The sequence below is a fragment of the Aegilops tauschii genome, chromosome 2, assembly GCF_002575655.3.
Source record: "Aegilops tauschii subsp. strangulata cultivar AL8/78 chromosome 2, Aet v6.0, whole genome shotgun sequence".
NCBI classification, from domain to species: domain Eukaryota; kingdom Viridiplantae; phylum Streptophyta; class Magnoliopsida; order Poales; family Poaceae; genus Aegilops; species Aegilops tauschii.
Genome location: NC_053036.3, coordinates 4,306,234 through 4,325,758, shown reverse-complemented (window position 1 = coordinate 4,325,758; position 19,525 = coordinate 4,306,234). Strand labels below are relative to the sequence as shown.

General features: G+C 45.6%; 3 protein-coding genes across 3 annotated transcripts; 1 reads left to right on the top strand and 2 right to left on the bottom strand.

Annotated features, from left to right (window-relative positions):
- The first annotated feature begins 1,987 nt into the window (after positions 1-1,987).
- Positions 1,988-3,704, top strand: LOC109785755 (berberine bridge enzyme-like Cyn d 4). Its single transcript, XM_020344347.3, has one exon. It carries the CDS (start codon positions 1,988-1,990, stop codon positions 3,569-3,571), a length of 1,584 nt encoding a protein of 527 aa, XP_020199936.3. The 3' UTR covers positions 3,572-3,704.
- A 5,404-nt stretch (positions 3,705-9,108) lies between these two features.
- Positions 9,109-11,266, bottom strand: LOC109785745 (zealexin A1 synthase). Its single transcript, XM_020344338.4, has one exon. The coding sequence runs from the start codon at positions 11,262-11,264 to the stop codon at positions 9,717-9,719; it is 1,548 nt and encodes a 515-aa protein (XP_020199927.1). The 5' UTR covers positions 11,265-11,266; the 3' UTR covers positions 9,109-9,716.
- Positions 11,267-15,183: 3,917 nt separating this feature from the next.
- LOC123493414 (oryzalexin E synthase-like) lies at positions 15,184-17,175 on the bottom strand. The gene is made up of 2 exons (XM_045232446.2): positions 16,257-17,175; positions 15,184-16,175 (listed from the first exon to the last, which is right to left on the bottom strand). Exons 1-2 carry the CDS (start codon positions 16,647-16,649, stop codon positions 15,546-15,548), a joined length of 1,023 nt encoding a protein of 340 aa, XP_045088381.1. The 5' UTR covers positions 16,650-17,175; the 3' UTR covers positions 15,184-15,545.
- Between the last annotated feature and the right edge of the window lie 2,350 nt (positions 17,176-19,525).

The window sequence follows — 19,525 nt, the reverse complement described above, 5'->3', positions numbered from 1 at the left end:
AAAAAATTAAAGCCTATTTTTCTTTACAACTTCTAGCCTTGTTTTCTTATGCATAATTTGATTAAACCATCATATTTTACTAAGGCCCTGTTCGGTTCGTAGGAAATGAGAAGAAAGTACAGAGGGACACTATTCCCACAGTAAACTTTTTCTTCGCAGCGTTCATATTGAAGGAATCATTGCTAGGGCATCCTCTGGAAAGTGTCCTCCACCCTCTGTTTTCAAAGGAAAAATAACATCTTCCCGGAGCTATTGTTTTTCACAGGCCCGAGGCGCCGGGAAGCAAAAGGCTGCTTCAACCTCTACCTGGGATCCACATCATGGTCAGAATTTGTGATTTGTGCAAGCTGGAAGCACCAAGCTGTACTTTTTTCACATATAAAAATCGTTAGCTGGGGCCAACATATGTTGATTTCTCCTGCTAATTTCCCTACGGAACATCGATTCTTTTCTTATTCCTCTGTTCTGGGGAACCGCAGGACTGAAGTGTGCAGCCAAAGCTCTTCCTGTGCGGTGTTATATTCCTTTGTTTTACTAACCTGCATACTGAACGGGGCCTAACTATATAATATCTAATACGTAATTGAGCAGAATATCATATTTTGATATAATTGATCATAAATTGTTCCACATAAAAATCACTACTTGTTTAATATATAGAAGTTCCATTTGTTCAACATATCAAAATGGCAATACTTGAGTACTATTTTTTCATAAGTAATGCTCGTTTGTCACAAATTCACAAACATTCGCACATTGCAAATTCACATCGCTAATACTGCCTTTGTTCAGAATTAGTTGTCACTGAAATGGATGTATTATCCTATGATGGGTGCGTGCGATCAGAATTTGGGGGATGGGGCGTGCTAGTTCGTGTGATGGTCGAATTAACTGAGTCTCGTGTGATCATGGTTGCAGTTATTTCTGTACTAGACTAGACAGGGATAAGGATATTGGGCTATTGGTCCATGTTGGGTTTGAAGGGAGACAACATGGGCTATGCCTTGTGTTTGGGCTAAATGCTTGGATACCCTCGTATCACGCGTAAATATTTGTTTTTCCCCACACAGTACGTAGTATACATTGTATATACACAATTGTTTTGCCAAAAGTAATGCGCATTAAACTAAATACCAATGACATGATGTGTGTCGCCCTGTCAAGTAGGGTTGTTAGCGCAGTTCAAATACTACATCGTGTACTATATCTTAGTCATGCCAACTAGGTAAAAATTTGGTGTGACATCTTATCTACTTCCCTTCGTCCCGAAATACTTGTCGGAGAAATGGATAAAATGGGATGTATCTATAACTAAAATACGTCTAGATTCATCCATTTCTCCGACAAGTATTTCCGGACGGAGGGAGTAGTATATACCAATATAAAAAGACCCATAGAGGCAGAACCAAACCATCTCGGTCATCAAATCACGTGGTCTAGTATTTTAAATAGCTCCAATGTTGAACACCAAACACTTTACAGTGCTAAAATTACCCACTACTGCCACTTGTTATAAACACGTTTAGACTCAATGTCATGCCATAAAATCCGCCGGACACTCAATATCCTACCAATTATCAACATGCAATTTTTTTGAGGGAAATTATCTACATGCAATTAATGTCCTACCTACTATACAATTGATGTCTTACCCAATATAGATGTGCAATTAGTATCTTGATTAAAATCAACAATATGTTAAGCTAAATGTGGATCTTGGCACCAAATCTAAGATATCTCATAAACTTTCTCTCAAAAGGACATTAACTGAGGATTGTTTAGATATGCATAGGGATTGATATATCTAAATATCTATTTAATTGATGCCATCCCATACATTTTCTTAATATTAAATAGATATCCGGGTAAACTTAGTAAGCATTGATATTTCTAGTATCTATTTAATGTCATTAAATATATTGATGCCTTTTACTATATAGGCCATCTATTTGGGGACGGAGAGGGAGGAGTAGTAGCAACGATCTCCATGGCCAAGCGCTTCAACTTAGCGGCGCCACTGCTGCTCACCTTAACCTTCTTGTTCAGCAGCTGCTCCATGATCTCTTCTTCTTCCCAAGCGTCGCCCGCTGGCTTCCTCCAATGCCTCACGAAGGCTAACATCTCAGTGTTCGAGCAGGGCGAAGATTTGTTCAACACGCAGCTTGACAAATACATTAGGAACCCAAAGTTCCTCGCAAATACCACCGGGAGGCCGCTCTATGTCGTGATGCCGGCGAATGCTCACCACGTTCAGATCGCCGTGCGGTGCGGTAGCCTAAACGGGGTGCCCCTCCGCGTGCGCAGCGGCGGGCACGACTATGAGGGCCTGTCGTACCGGTCCGTGGGCATCGAGGGCTTCGCGATGCTCGACATGTCGGAGCTACGCACGGTGGTCGTCGACAACCAGACGTCGACGGCGTGGGTGGAGTCCGGCGCGACGCTCGGCGAGCTCTATTATGCCATATCAAAGGCGAGCGACCTTCTTGGGTTCCCGGCCGGCGTGTGCTTGACCGTCGGCGTCGGAGGCCATTTTAGCGGCGGTGGCTTTGGCACGCTGATGCGCAAGCACGGGCTAGCCGTCGGTAACGTCATTGATGCCGAGTTGGTGGACGCCAATGGCACGCTCCTGAACAAGACCACCATGGGGGACGACGTCTTCTGGGCCATTCGAGGCGGCGGCGGCGGGAGCTTTGGCGTCGTGCTGAAGTGGCAGGTGAGGCTCGTGCCCGTCCCGGCGACGGTGTCGGTGTTCAAGGTCTCGGTGTCCAACAGCCAGGGCGCCGCCGTGCAAGCGGTCACCAAGTGGCAGAAGGTCGCGCCGGCCCTGCCGGAGGAACTGTACATCAGGGCGCTTGTCCAGAACGACATGGCCGTCTTCCGAGCGGTGTTCCTCGGCACGTGCGACGCGCTCCTGCCTTTGGTGATGAGCAGGAGCGACGGCATCCCGGAGCTGAATTTGAGACGCTCCGACTGCAAGGAGATGACCTGGATCGAGTCCGTGGCCTACGTCAACAACGCGACCGTGGAGGACCTCACGAAGCGGACCACCTCCGAGTTCGACTCCAGCAATGGCTTCAAGGCGACGACGGACTACGTCCGGCGCCCCATTCGTCGGGAGGTGTGGGCCAAGATCTTCAACAAGCAGCTTGGGCAGCCAAATGCGCAGATCGTCCTGGTCCCCTATGGCGGGCGGATGAGCAACGTGAAGGAGGACGCGACGCCGTTCCCGCACCGCGCCGGGGTGATGTATAGCATGCAATTGTACAACTACTGGCCGGTGGATTCAGGAGACGAATCGGGAAACGCCGGGGCCGTGCAGAGCAAGTGGGTGAGGGACATGTATGCCTTCATGTCACCGTACGTGAGCTCTAATTCCAAGTCAAGGGGAGCCTACTTCAACTGCAGGGACCTGGATCTAGGTCCCGACTGGGGGCCGAAATACTTCAACAGCCTGTTTGGTAAGCACTTAGGCAGAGGAATGGGAGTTTGCACAAGGATGTTTATGAAGGGATTAGTCATGGGAAGTAGATTTTTACTCCCATTCCCTTGTTTGGTATATGATGGGAATTAGCGTGAGATAAAACTCTGCTCACGAATTAACAGGGTACCCCCTGGGAAGAAATAAATGGGAATTGGCTTCCTCAACTCCCATTCCCCTTCCTACTTAAACTCTCATTCCCTCTAATCAAACAGTGGACTTTTAATCTCCTCACCTCTCAACTCCCATTCCCCATCTCGAATTCCCCTGAACCAAACACGCTGCAAGGGTAACTACCATAGGCTCACCAAGGCCAAGGCTGAGATCGACCCCCACAATTACTTCCGTAATGAGCAAAGTATCCCCCTGCCAAAAGGAGCATCTTAATTGTTCCCCTATTTCCTCCTCTTTTTGAATTAGCGGCAAAATTATTTCGGTTAAAGCATCCTAATTAATTGTTGTGGACCGCAAGCCTTCGTTTTACAACGTACTCCCTCCGTTCCTAAATATTTGTCTTTTTAGAGATTTCAAATGGACTACCACATACGGATGTATATAGACATATTTTAGAGCGTAGATTCACTCATTTTGCTCCGTATGTAGTCACTTGTTGAAATATCTAGGAAGACAAATATTTAGGAACGGAGGGAGTACATGGTAGGTACTATATATCTAGGTGTATGCATTCTATCTTAAAATCACCTTCTTTTAATAATGAAAATGGTGCGAATTGTTATCTAATAACATAATAAAAATATATGTAATACTGAAATATTTCTTATATCGCTTTTTGAAATAATTAAAAAGGCTGAAATTACTTTATAGAAAATCATGATATTTTTCTAAGAACCGCAACATGTTGAAAGTAACTGAAATCGCTTTTTGGAACAATCAAAACTTTTACAGAATAACTGAAACCACTTTTTAAATAATGAACATTGTTGATTTTTAAAAACAGTTTAAGACATCATTTTTTCTAAACGGTGTAATAATGAAAATGTAGCTAACCATGCCATCAGCAATGGCTACGAGACTCATTTGACCCTTTGGGCCCACGAATCGGAGGTGTGACACAGAAAACGATCATATGAAAAACAAACACCCAGTCCATTTAACTAGATCATGTTTGACACCAGTCCACTGTCGCCATCTAGCTCATTGCGAATTGCCTGCCTTCCACCGTCGCCTCCACGCCTTGTTACACTCACACAACTAGGTTTTAGATTTTTATATGACACAATGAATCAAACCATTGGTGTAATTAATAGAGGTGCAGTTGAGCATAAGATTTTCCGTCGTACGCAAATTGGACGTTGAAGCATCTCATACCAACAATAGTAATTGCACATATTTTGATTTTTCCAGTATACTGACTCAATTCGGAGCGCAATATCTCTACACCTTTGGAATTTCGTGAGTAGTATGTGTTTTTCCATATCTCCGATGTAATTTGCTATGACAATGACATATGCTAAATAAGTTGGTGCTAGGATGCAAAAAAATTGAAGTATATAATATAAAAAATATAGTCATACTTGATAAGTAAATCTTCTGACCATCTCTCATGTGGAAAGTATTTCAATGCTACGAAATGTGAAGCTTGCTATTATTACGATATATTTTAGACCTTTGTCTCTTGTGCACAAGAAAATTAGCATCTTGTCGCCTTCGACTGGATGGAAATTCAAAGCAGATGTTACCTACTTTTTTTATGTCATGTAGTCTAAACCTTCTTCTATCAACGACCTCTTCATCATAAGTTTGTTACCGTTGAGGTTAATGGTTCACTAGTAGAAAAAGGGGCTTTTGGCCCGGTTGGTAAGGCCCTTTAGTCCCGGTTTTTGAACCGGGACTAAAGGGTCGTTACTAATGCCTCTCCCCTTTAGTCCAGGTTCTTACACGAACCGTATTAAAGGCCGCGGCCACGTGGAGCTCCACCTTTAGTCCTGGTTGGTAACACCAACCGGGACTAAAGGAAATTTTATGATTTTTCTTTTGAATTTTTTTTTGAATTTTTTTATTTTCAAATTTCTGAATTATTTTAACCTCTAATCTCTAATCATCACCCCTTATCACTGCTCAATTTATCCTCTAATCTCTAATCACCCCTCATCATTCCAAATCATCTAACATCCCGAACGGTCACCCATCCTCCCACTCCCCCAGCCTGAGCACGCTTAACTTCCGGGTTCTATTCTCCCTCGTTTCCAAGTCTGCACTTGTTGTTTTCCTGACAATAGTAAGATGTCAATCCTATTAAATCTCAGGAATTTTGCTTGAGCATGAAGTGACACATTTCACTGTTCGAGTTTGAAACTATTGTTTTAAAAAACAATAATTATTTAGTAACACTAATATTTCTTGAATAATTAGTTTGACCATTGTTTGACCACAGTTTGACCATAGTTTGACCAGATTTGACCAAAATGCAAAATAACTGAAATAATTATTAGTAACACTAATATTCTAGAATAATTAGTTTGACCATTGTTTGACCATTGTTTGACCACAGTTTGACCAGATTTGACCAAAATTCAAAATAACTGAAATAATTATTTAGTAACACTAATATTCTAGAATAATTAGTTTAACCATTGTTTGACCACAGTTTGACCAGATTTGACCACATTTTTTCCAAAAAAAATTGAAACTATATTTTTTCTGTTACTAGTGGCGCACCTAGCAAATGGTGCGCCACTAGTAAGTTTGAATTTTTTTTTCGATTTTTTCCACTCTAGATCTTAAAAGCCCCGTAAATTCGGATGTAACTTTTCGAGTAGATGATTTTTCATATAAAAAACTTTTTCATCCGAGTTCGTAAGGAAAAGGTATGCCCATTTTACAAATTCGAGAGAGATTTTGCAAATAAAGTCGAAATTCATATTTGTAAATTTTCCCAACAACTAGACCACATATCACATGGGAAACTTATTTATTTTATTTTTTGACATTTCCATCATTTTCTTTTGTTTTTTCTAAAACTGAAAAGGCGGTCCGGGGGGGGGGGGGGTAGAGTTTGAAAATGGGACCTTTAGTACCGGTTCGTGCCATGAACCGGTACTAATGCCTCAAAGCCCATTAGTACCGGTTGGTGGCACCAACCGGGACTAAAGGTTGGTGCCACCAACCGGGACTAATGGGCATCGCACCCTTTAGTCCCGGTTCGTGGCACCAACCGGGACTAAAGGGCCCAGGTGAACCGGGACTAATGCCTTAGCCGCACGAACCGGGACGAATGCTCACATTAGTCTCGGTTCGTGACTGAACCAGGACTAATGTGAATACTGCCCTGTGACCAAAGCCCTGTTTTCTACTAGTGGTTTCCCAAAGGCTAATTGCATTTAGCATATCATACGCCATTGTATTACCTAAATTGCATAAAACAAAGAAAGCAAAACTTTTATATAACAGATCAAAAGAACACTATTTTTGAAGATTATTCAAGGCGCAAATCAGAAAGAAAGGAGTACGAGAATTTGATCAAATCGTGGTTGTCGTGTTACTGTAAGCAATACGAACTGCATAGTCTCACAGCGTGATTCAAAGACGGTACAACAAATCGCCAGAAGAAAATTGGACAGTAGATGCTTCGCTAATCCGAATCCAGTGGTAAAGTTGGGATGGATTCATGTATAAAGCGGTAAAGCAACAAAATAGTGTGAGAAACGAACCTGATTCAGAAGTTTTAAGACAATTTTTTTTCTTTTCAAGGTGAACCCGATCTAGATGAAGAACTCAAAATTGGATGCAGTAAGATGTTGATCAACTGGATTCATGCCCCCAAACTCGCTTGCTTCAGTTTGGAGAGAGATGATTGTTTCATTTTCCATGGTGGAAGAGACTCAAGAGAGAGAACAGATAAAGGAGGGGTCGGTGGAGTGGAAGATACAAAGGAATGTGAACACAGAAATAGGAAAGATACGGGAAGAGAGAGAATGGGGAGATAAAGGGACGCATGTTTTTACGGGGAGAGAGATAATTAAGGGATACGGTAGAATTTGTTTTTTAGGGCAGCCGGTGCAATTAGTATAGGGAGTACCTAGAACTCATCTAGATGAGACGTAATTTGGTCTCATTCACTTAGAAAATAAGAACGGATACAACCCACGTCAGCACACACACATCTTATAGCATCACATTCAATGGCTATAAAAGGTGAATGAGACCAAATTAAATCTCATCTAGATGAGTTCTAGCAAAACTGATTAGTATATGCATGGGATGAGATACGAGTGCGTATCTTGTTAGGATTTTATTTTAGTTACAAACAGAAAGGTTCGTGGTCTTTCTAATGATTTTCTTTTGTAGAATTATACAATAGAGAATTACACTGGTACGATAGTTACATGGGTCGTAGGCCATAAAAAGTTGGCCCCACCTCATGAGTCGCTTGTAATTTTTAATTAAGGTGGGATTTAGCCGGTGTAATTGAAGTAGGTCGCACATGCTTCATCTTCTTTTGCTAAAAGAAACATGCTTCATCTTCTCCGCTGCAAATGTTGTATCGCCGCCGCCGCTCTCTTTCCGCTTGCCGCTGCCGCATTCTTTTGGTGTACGAGCTGAGCTGCCGAGTTCCACGCTAGCCCACCTGCCGATCAAAGGCAGCCTATCCTATTCTTATTTGGGTACCATATGCACCTCTTTGGGCTTCTATTGAATCGAGAAATTGGATTTCCCATCTTCTCCGGTTTCCACTTTTACTGTATCCCCTTCACTGTCCTCCTACAAACCCATTTTGTCTACTATCTCCGTGCATCACTGTCTATTGATAGCAGATCATGAAGCCGCTTCTTCAACTTCTGATTCCAATTCTTCCACCGCCTTGCACTTCCTTGTGTAATACGGAGTTCTCAGGGCCGCAGCGATGTTGCCGTCGAGGTGTCGACCTCCTGTAAAAGATCTGTGCCGTCAGTCGTAAGATGGATCACGGCATGTATGAACCAGCGTTTGTGGTTTTTATTTATCTCCTCTGTGGATCCCATCATCAGGTTTTCACTAATTATTTCAAATTTCTGTATATTTTATTGTAATGCCAAATATTATTCCATCTGTGAAAGCAATCGTTTGTCTTTCTACTATTTGTTTGCCTATTTTTTGACTTTCTTATCATACTTTTTTGGGTTTTTTGTTGGGCCTCAATGCTGTATCTATTTGTGCGTAATACTGCTAACATAAACATACATGGGCCGATCTTCCTTATATTACAGGGCGGTTCATCGGATAACCAACACAACCCCAGGCATATATCAAACGAGAATTGATGAAATTGCTAGGAAGGAATTTCCCACAAGCACACTAAATTTGCTATGTTGCTTGACCACATTATATATTAAAACGCTTGATTCAGGTGCATATGGTTGTTTCTTCATGTTTCTACAATATGGTATAATCAATTGAGGCCAACATGTTTCTACAATAGGGTATAATCAATTGAGGCCATCCTTTCCCTTACAATGGCGAGCAATAGCAGATCTTCCTGCCTTAATATAGCAATTCAATAACATTGGGTATGTTTTAACAATCATTCATTTCTTAATTATTTGTGGTTTACTATTTTCCAGTTCTAATTTCTTCAGGAATTATTTTAGTTCAGTTTTGTATTGTTATTATGCTCATCCCACGGCCGTACTACCAAGCATGAAGGGAAGCAGCTGAAAAATAGCATGTCAAAGGGGTCACAAATTTCTCCTATCAATGAAATGATAGACAAGCTTTGCGTATTCGCAAGAAAAAGGGGTCACAAAGGCTGCTAAAGTTTGATGTGGTTCTTCAAGGGTCAGATTTCTAATTTGTCACAGCCCTCTTTTTTTGAAGATAGCAACAGGTTCCTCTTTTTTTTTGAAGCTAGCGATAGGTTCCTCGTTTTTTTTTGAAGCTAGCAACAGGTTCCTCTTACAAACATAAGAATTTGGAATTGATTCTACAATCTGATACCTATTGTATTTATTTTTGTTCTTATTCTACATTCTATTATTTTCAGTCACTAACGCATGTTTATTCCTCTGTTTTTCAATTGTGGGTTCTTGCTATCACCGCCATGCAGGGCAACTGGTTACTCCAAGCTATCTCTCCTGATACACACGCTTGTAGAAATAATGGAGGCCTAGTTTACGCTGCTGATATATGCATTATCACACACACACACACACACACACACACACACACACACGATCCGCAGAGCGTGCGCGTGCCACCCGAGCTAACTTGATTTTTTTCTTCTAGAAGTGAGCTAAATCGATTAATTCGTGAATGGGATACGCTGCGTGGAGTGCAGCACGAGCTTGGACTTCCTGCTGACGGCGATGCCAAACGCCTCAGACATGTCGAGCTCCTCCGGTCTCCCGCCGCCGGGGAGCTCCCAGTCGAAGTGGTAGAGAAGGCTGGCGATCAGCAGCTCCATGTTGGCGAGGCCGAGCACCACGCCTGGGCACATCCTCCTGCCTGACCCGAAGGGAAGGTACTCGAAGTGGCCGCCCTTGAAGTCCATGGCGGCGGCGCTACTCTCCTCGAACCTCTCCGGCTTGAATGCCTCAGCGTCCTCCCAGTAGGCGCCGTCCCTGCCCAGGGCCCAGGCGTTCACCAGAACCTTTGTGCCCTCGGGGATGTGGTAGCCCATCACCTCGCATGGCTCTCGGCACTGCCGTGGCAGCAGGAACGGCAACGGTGCGTGCAACCGCAACGTCTCCCTCATCACCAAGTTGAGGTAGCTCAGCCGCCCACCAGCGAGGTCACCCTCCACTAGCTTGCTCCGTCCATGGAGTGCCTCTCGTACCTCTGTCTGGGCCTTGTGGAGGACGCGCGGGTTCCTCACCAGCTCCGACATGGCCCATTCCAGCGTCGTCGACGAGGTCTCGCTCCCGGCTACGAACATTTCCTGGACCACAGTGGTGATGATGTCGGTGGTAAGGTCCAGAGGGCACTGCGTCCCGCCGTCCTTCTGCACCCTCAACAGCACCCCGAGAAGGTCCTCCATGCTCTCGCCGGCACCGTCGATGCGCTCGCGGATGAAATCGTCCATAATGGCACGCGCTTTGCGGTTGCACCGCTCGGTCTCCCGGAGGGCGCCGCTGAGCCAGCGCGCCAGTGCTGACGATGGGTAGAGGTCAGACAGGTTAAAGCCACCGGCGAGCTTCACAGACCGGTCGAGCACGTGCAGGAACTCGTCCCGCCGTGGGCACCGTCCGCCGACGGCCGACCGCACCACGATGTCGTTGACCGTGCGGGTGATCAGCTGGCCAATTTCTACCACCGTGCAGCCGCCACCGCGAGCACACTCGTCTGTGATGTAGCCGATCAAGGCGGCTACCTCGTCTTCCCGGATGTGGCGGAAGGACAGGACGCGGCGTGCGCTCATGAGCTCGAGCAGGCAGATGCGTCGGAGCTGGCGCCACAGGTCACCGTAGGGGGAGAAGAGGATGTCTTGGCCACCGCGGCTAAAGATGTCCAGCGTTGGCGTGAGGTGGCGGCTGGCGAAGGCCGCGTCATGCGTCTTGAGGACCTCCCTGGCGGCCTCGGCAGAGGAGACGACCAGCGTGGGCACAGCACCGAAGCGGAGCAGCATGAGCGGGCCGTGCTTGCGAGAGAGCTCCTGCAGGGCACGGTGCGGCAGGTCGCCGTGGCGCGACAGCAGGAAGTGGTGGAGGCTGCCTACGAGCGGCAGCTGCCATGGTCCCGGCGGCAGCCGCTTTCCCGCTGGAGTCGAGGTGTAGATTTTAACGACAAGTAAGAAGAGTAAGATGATTAAGGGGAGGACGGACCAGAGCAACGGAAGTGCTGCAGGCTCCATTGATTTTGTGTGTGTCTCTTTACATCGAATGACCACACGTCCTGAATTTAAATGGCTCGATCGGTGGATCGCAGAGAGCTGTTGTTTATTTTTTGACGGGATTACTAAACCTCAAACTTAACCAAGTCTTAGTCGATACTATATTCGTGTTATCTTTCGCGGAGATCCGTGCAAAAATTTTCTTCTTAATTTTTTCATTCTCTTTTTTTATATGTTCTGTCGCTTGACTAAGACTCTCAGTCTATTAAGATCTAGCCACACCACTAGTCAAATCACGTTCAGAAGTTTGAAACAATCGGATGTCTAGAAGCCTGTAAATAATGTCCACGGGAGGTCAAGTCCATGATCTTTCTCATCGTTATCAGCATGCAATAATGTCCACGGGAGGCCTTTTTGGTTGAGTTTTATCCACGAGAGAGCTCCCGCAGTCCACGGAAAGTATAATATGCCAACTCAAGCTAGCAGTCGTGGTGGTCAAAGTGACCGTTTCTCTTACTTGAACTCGTTATTACATGCTTGCCCAGATGTATGACTACACCTTTGTTTAAAACATTTATTTATTGGTTTCCAATTTTTTTAGCTGCTTCTCTCATTGTTTTAGTGTTACTGTTTGTATAGCAGCAGCAGTAGTACAAACACCACCCTCTTCTGCTTGCTTTTGCCGGCTCTGCTGCCATCCTCGAATGATTTACGTTTAGAATAGTCAAGGGCAGTCTCGGAAAACATATTAGGCCCTATATATATGGACGCAGGGACTATCTAATTTTTCCTTTAAGATATCTCAGCTCTTCGAATGATTGGAGAGATCCCCGCCTCCTCTTGGTTGGTGCCGGGCCCAAGAGTGATGGGACAACTTCCTTATAGAGTCAGCGGATGCAAGCACAAGAAGAATGTTGAACCCCTCACCCTCCAGCTATCTAGATTCACAAGTTGATGTGCCTTGTATATAACATTTATTCAATTTGACCAAAAACAACAGCTAGCTAACTTGACACGCCAAGGTGCTGGCTTAAAAATCAATAGCAATTTGAAAAGTCAAAAAATGTCATTGTTGCCGCGAGCAACACGCAAGTAACAACTCTCTCTTATTTATATGAATCAACCAATACGTAGAGTTGACTGCAGAAAATAGCTAGGAATGTATAAGACCAAGTCTTGGTGCCCTTGTTTTAATTTATACTAATAGATACCCCGCGCATTGCAGTGGGAAATTAAGAAAAAAATGTCTTGAACATATAGAAAAAACATATAATGCAACCATGATTGAAAAATATATGAGAGCATGATCATTTAGATTGAGCACATAGCGTTTCTTCTACAATGGATGCATAACAAAGAAATCTATATGTCTTCTACAGTGGATGCATAACAAAGAAATCTATATGTCTCATCCATTGAGATTTTGCATGCTTTGCCAGTGAAATGTTGTTCCTGGGTTAAGAAGCATTTTTTTGCCACATTTCACCCTTTTTCTCCCGTCAGTATAAATGTCATAGAAAAAACTTGAAAGGAAAAAAAAATAGCTAGACCTAGTCATGCTAACCTCAACCTGTAGGTGCTCCTAAAATGAGAGGTACAATCGGTAGGACGGATACTTGAGTGCGACAGATACATTATCTAAAGCATTCAACTAATGTAACCAGATTCCACTGCAGTGAATATGAGAGGGAGGTTGTCAAAGTTTGACATATCAAGAAAATATTAAAACATTAACAGCATAGTATTTCTAGAAAGCCTCCTCTCATATTTCTTTGGGCTGCTGCTATTGTCTCCTTTAGTTCGGGTTATGGTTGTTGCATATATCTGTTTGGCAAAATTGATGAAACAACATTAATACTGCTAAAACCCATAGACTATACTTGAGTAACAAAACCATTCTGTAAATCTGATTGAACCTTACATTGTCTAGTTAACATAAAGTTATCGGATAGACATAGAGTGAATCTGATTGACCCATTTCTTTGTCTAATCACTAGAAATTTACTCGATACATATAGAGCGAGTTAATCTTAATACAGAAGGCACCAAATATTCTTACCTTCTCAAACATGTTTAATTCGGTAGATAGTAGAAACATTTCATCAAGCATCTTTGGAGCAACCTAGGTATCTTGAATCAACAATGGTCATAAATTTGTAGTTATGAAGAATAACAATCACTTTCTAAGTAGAGCAAATCAAAATATGCATGTACAGTCTATCTTACGCGAGTGCACGTATTCTCAGATGCCGAATAAGACTGTTTGATGGCCTTGCTCAGGTGCCGTTCATACTAGCATATTGAGGGAACAAAATACAAAGAAAAATAGAGATGAACAGGTCATTAGTTAGAGAACAACTGTTCTGGGATTGGACAAATTGAGGCTGTGGAGGGAGAAAGAAGTTGTGTGTGTGTGTGTGGCTCTTCAGGAATCAGTGACATGGATACAAATCATCAGGTGTTAAAACTGAAAATAAAGAAAGGAAATATGTGGACGCATGTATAGCTTGTACCTTGTATTGATGTGGAGGTCGTCAGGCACCCTGCTGATGCATACGGAGGATGTATAGAAAGTTTCTTGTTCATATTTTTCTAACCCAGAGTCAGTTCCCATCGACAGAAGTTTTCAACACATACGGCCATATGCACGCCACAGCCAGCCGTCCGCATCTGGGTGAACGTCGGCACACATGTGTTCGAGACAACGATCTACACGCCCATAGCGCGGGCATGGCAAGTTCCACATCCTGGATAAGGTGCTCTTCTGCGTGGCGCGCTACCACGGTCTCCTTGGCTGCATTCGTGCGGCTCAAATCGGCAAGCCCGAAATGAACAGGGTCCGCCTGGTCGTGTCCTTGCTGAAAGGGTGGGTGCCGGTACACCGCCCGGCCCTTGATGCCGCGCTCGACGGAGGGTGCCGCGTGATGCATGGCCACGAAGCCACTGTTGAGGTGTACAACTGGATGCTCAAGGAGCACTGGCAGGTCCGCCTGGCACATTTGCAATGCGATCTGCGATGGGGAGGTTAAGCATGCATCTAGCATCTTCTTGGGCTTTTGCTTGGTAACGGAAGGCGAAGAATTAGGAACGATCAATGCTGCTGTTTCATGTGTAATTGTGGATGCCATTTCATGGAGATGAATGCATGCATGGATCATGCGGCGGCAAGATTCAAAACAAAGCAGGAGTAGGGTGTTACCTCTACCACGAGGGTCGAACCTGGGTAAACATCGCGTATGCGATCCCCTCTTATATTTCTGGTCTTGTGCATCACCCTATCGGGATTACTGACGGTTTTCAGTATCATCATTAACAATAAAATTTTCCCATATATCAACAGAATTTATCTCTGCTAACAAGCCACGTACAGGCTACAAGACTGGAACAACTGAACTTCTACTAATTGACGAAGCTTACATAGGTAACATCGAATGAGCTAGCTACTGTTAATGACCTGATCATAATCTTGTTCTTTAACATATTAATATTCAAGTTCTTTTTGCGGGATGATTAATATTCAAGTTATGTGCGTACTAATTGTCTAATTTATCTGATCTAGTTCTGATCTTGTTTTGGCAGCCAACGCAGGTATAGGGGAAGCACACATGTTCCAAAGGACCTCACCTTGCACAGACATGTTCCCCGTGAAATAAAGCAAACTCCAAGCTAAACATCTACATGGCCTATACCATGGCGTTGCACAGGACGTAAACAAACTTGCACCGAAATAAGTAATGCACTATCTATTCATCTGCCGAACTATTGTCACAAAGAATCTCTTTCTTTTGTAATCGTTGTGTTAAAATCCAACTGTACGGAACCATCCATCTCTCATTGTCACCACGTGATACAAAAAGATGGTGAAATGATTAAAAAAAACACTCGAAGTAATGGAATAGTTGGACTAGTTGAACTTTACAAGCCTTGTAAGTAATTTCCAACAAAATTATATGGCAGATAATAGCATCTAAATAATTAGACAAGCCCACAAGATATTGATAAAAAAATCACTTGATTTTATGGAATAGTTGATTTCCCTACCTGTGACATTTAGTTCCTCTTCTGTATCAATATTTTATGTTAGAGGGTTAGCGGGGAGACAATTGGTGGAATCGCTTGTTGTATTGCTGAGCCTCGCGGGCTATAGACTACAAGACTTAAAGGGTAGGAAGCCTCTACTGGAGATAAGTTAGGAATAGTATAGGAGAGATTACATGTTTTTTCAAAAGAAATATGTCGGCAGATAATAGCATCTCAATAATTAAACGAGCCCGCAAGATAATTGATATATAGGCATGCACGTCACACGGTGGAGACTGGCACGGCACCGAGTGGCGTAGCAAGATTCAGCACAGTGCCATAGCAGTCGTTGAGATCAATATCCTCGGGTGCCATGCCATCAGGTAGTCTCCATTCTGTTTTGTGCACAAGTGAGGCTAGTAGCAGAGGCACTGATCGCAGAGCATAGTCCATTCCAGGGCACACCCTCCGGCCGGCACCGAATGGCCTATAGGTATAGTCGTCCTTGCCCTGAAAGTGCACAGCCTCGTCTGCACCTGCAGCCAAGAACCTTTCAGGCACAAACTTGTTAGGTTGAGGCCATACCATAGGGTCCCTTCCAATTGCCCACAAGTTGACAACGACACCCATTCCGATTGGGATGGGGAAGCCACCGAGTGACACTCCGTTGGTGGCCACCTCCCGCGGTATCAATGGTACTGCTGGGTGCAGCCGTAGTGTCTCCTTCACCACGGCATGGAGGTAGGGAAGGTTGTCGAGGTCGCTCTCCCTGACAAAGTCACTGGACCCAGCTGCAAGGCATGTTGCGAGCTCGTTCCGTACCTTGTCCATCTTCTCTGGGTGGCGCAGTAGCTGGGCCATAGCCCACTGCACAGTCACCGTGCTCGTGTCACTTGCGGCGATGAACATATCCTGTACAGAAATAAAACAAATGAACATTCCACATACATACAATATTTGTAAGCAAAACAAGTACTCAATGAACGTACATACTGTTAGGAACGTGATGATTTCTTGCCGAGTGAGCTTGGACATGGCGTGCCGCTCGAGGAGAATGTCCAGCACGTCGTTGTTCTTCTTACTGCCAGTGCCAGTGCCATTTCTAGCTAACCGGCGCTGAACGATCTCCTGGTCAAAGAAGTTGAACAGTTTGGCGAGATGTATGGAGATGCGACGACGCGAGCCGAAGAGGTGGTCAATTGGTGCGAGGAATGGGAAGGCGTCAGAGACGTTGGATTTTGACCACTCCTCTAGTACCGGCACAATGAGTCCCCTGAAAGGTTGGGCCCCCGGCGCGCTCAAGTCCGCCACATCCTCGGAGAAGAGGATGTTGGATATGACATTGAGCACCGTGCGGTTCACGGCCTCCCTGATTATGACCGGCATGCCGGTGCCAGAGCATGCCCTCAAGTACTCGGTGAGACGCCCGACATGGCATTCCAAGATGGGCCGGATCGTGTCCAAGCCCCGGCTGGATGAGAAGCGGGCGCCATGATGACGCGGTCCTGCTTCCACAGTGGGTTGGAGCTTGGAAGGAAGACCATGGACGTTGCGCCGTACGACATGGCGTGGACTGTGTCCGGCACAAGGCGGGACGCGAGCGCTGCGTCATTCTTGGCAAGGGCCTCGTGAGCGGCTGCGGCAGATGACACCACGACGATGGTGCGGGTTAGACCAAGACGAAGGGACAAGATGGGTCCATAGGTTTGCGCGAGGGTGGCGAGCGCGGTGTGTGGGTTGTTGCGGAGCGGCCCGATGACATAGAGCAAGTTGCCAAGGATGGGGTGGCCGGCAGGGCCGGGAGGGCGAGGAGGAGAAACACTCTTTCTTCGGGTGTGTTTGTGCAGGATGTGCACCACATGAATGGTGATCAGCGTCGTTACTGCTATGCAAGCCAGCAATGCCGAGAACCACATTGTTGGCGCTAGCTAGCTGTATGGAGAGTGCAATCAGGTGTTGCGTGTTTATACATAATCTGCCTGTCCACTTGACAAGTTGGCTCACCACGTGAACCACGTCTCACGCTGCTCCTTGTGTCCTACCACTTGACAAGTTATTTTTTTTCTAAAGGCACGCACTTGACTAGTTGGTACACCACGCGAACCACGCTTCACATATTTTATTTTGATGATTCGGCAAAAAGCAGCAGAGCACCACACAACATCTCCAAGCAAATCGTGATAACTGTTTTCGATTATGACACGTTAGGTGGGTATAGGAGCATCGAAAACGGCGGTAGAGAAAATATTAGTGCAATTACGTCTTTAGCTTTTCCTCCCATATTCCTTGGCGGCTAGGGCAAATTCTAGCTTCGCCATCGAGTCTGTGGATTCGCCTCCGCTCTACCTGTAGCTCTGGCAGCTGCCGACGAGGAGGGGTATCCTGACGCCTCCGCTCTGGTTAGTAAATTAGGTTATGGTTTTTTAGTCCTTGCAGGTATGGTCACCAATTTAGATTATGACACGTATGTGGGTACGCACATTGAAAGCGGTACATATGGAAAATATTTGTGCATTAAATTGAGTGCCCCCTTTTGATGCTCGGGCTACATGGAGCCATTTTTTAAACATATAAAAATCGCATTTCATAGAATCAAAAAATTCTGACAAAAAATCCACATTGACATGTGTTCATTTCAGACTGGGCTACTACGGATCCATTCCGTGTTGCGTGCATCCTCTTGACCCGGCTCGCTATGTTGTCCACTAGCTTAATTCTCTATCCATGCCGCTGCAATATGATAATCCATATAGGCCAAGCACATAGATTATCCCCTAAGCAACAAAGGCAAAGAAGAATCCCTAGATGCATTTAGATGGATGCTGTGTTGGAAAAACTGGATTCAAAGGCCTACTTACAGGGCGCGGTGCTCTGCTCCCCATGTCTTTTCCCCACCAAGAAGCTGCTCGTGCAAGCTTGGTTACTGATGGTTTGTGAAACGGTTGGACGCTGCCGTCCAAGACACTAAGGGTGAGTTTGGTTGGCACCCTGGCCATCTCGTGCCTGGCCACAAACTTGCCTAGAACCTGCCTGGTGTCTGTTTGGTTAGCGTCCTGAACGATCGAATATGTGCCTGGCTGGAGCAAGCCTGGAACCCTCGTTAGCCTGAGCCAACCGTGGCATCGCCATTAGCCTGGGCCAGGCCATCCATTCCGGACGCCTGTTTCATGCCTGGCTGTAGATTAATACTAAATAGTTTGGCTGGGCTGGTGGGCTCCACACTAGTAATAGATTCTTAGCCTTTAAAATTATCTCTAATACTTGTTCAGGCCATGCTACCAACCAAATGTCCCTCTTCGAGGCTGTAGAATATGTGAATTGCACGATATATTGCTCTTCGTGCATAGGCACGTATATATGATGTACAAAGGTGGGCCACGGACCTCAACTAGGAGGCGGGCCCAATACACAATATGCACATAACACATATACTCAACCCCCCCCCCCCCCCCCCCGCGCAGTCGAAGCGGCACCGCGGCTGACACAAAGAATGGACCGGAACTCCTCAAAGGACGCCGTAGGCAAGCCCTTGGTCATGATATCGGCAAATTGTTGGAAAGTAGGGACGTGTAAAATACGAATATGACCAAGGGCCACCTGTTCCCGAACAAAATTAATATCCAACTCAATATGCTTGGTCCGTCGATGATGCACCGGGTTAGCGGAGAGGTAGACCGCCGAGACGTTGTCACAGTAGACCACCGTGGCACGGTCAACAGGGCAAGAGAGCTCCTAAAGCAGCCGGCGAAGCCACGAACACTCAGCGACGGCATTGGCCACCGCACGATACTCAGCCTCAGCACTGGAACGAGAGACCGTAGGCTGCCGCTTGGACGACCACGAGATAAGTGAGCGTCCAAGGTAGACACAATAGCCCAAAGTAGAGCGACGAGTGTCAGGGCAGCCCGCCCAGTCTGCATCGGAGTAGGCGGTGAGGGCGGTGTCAGCGGAGGCGTGAAGCGTGACGCCAAGATCCATACTGCCACAGATATAGAGGAGAATCCGCTTGACGGCAGCCCAGTGAACGTCTCGAGGAGCATGCATATGAAGACACACCTGCTGCACGGCATACTGAATCTCCGGTCGAGTCAGAGTGAGGTACTGGAGAGCACCAACGATAGACCGATAGAATGCAGCATCCGAAGCAGGAGAACCATCCGTGGCAGAAAGCTTGGCCTTCGTATCAACAGACGTAGCGGCCGACTTGCAGTTAAGCATGCCGGCGCGCTCCAGGAGCTCGTGAGCATACTTCCGCTGATGAG

What these genes read in the sequence shown, in the direction of transcription:
- LOC109785755 (XM_020344347.3), top strand. Translation starts at nt 1,988, where the DNA reads ATGGCCAAGCGCTTCAACTTAGCGGCGCCACTGCTGCTCACCTTAACC.
- LOC109785745 (XM_020344338.4), bottom strand. Translation starts at nt 11,264, where the DNA reads ATGGAGCCTGCAGCACTTCCGTTGCTCTGGTCCGTCCTCCCCTTAATC.
- LOC123493414 (XM_045232446.2), bottom strand. Translation starts at nt 16,649, where the DNA reads ATGCCGGTCATAATCAGGGAGGCCGTGAACCGCACGGTGCTCAATGTC. An exon ending in AAATCATCACGTTCCTAACA is followed by an intron (nt 16,176 to 16,256) that starts GTATGTACGTTC and finishes ATTTCTGTACAG; the next exon opens with GATATGTTCATCGCCGCAAG.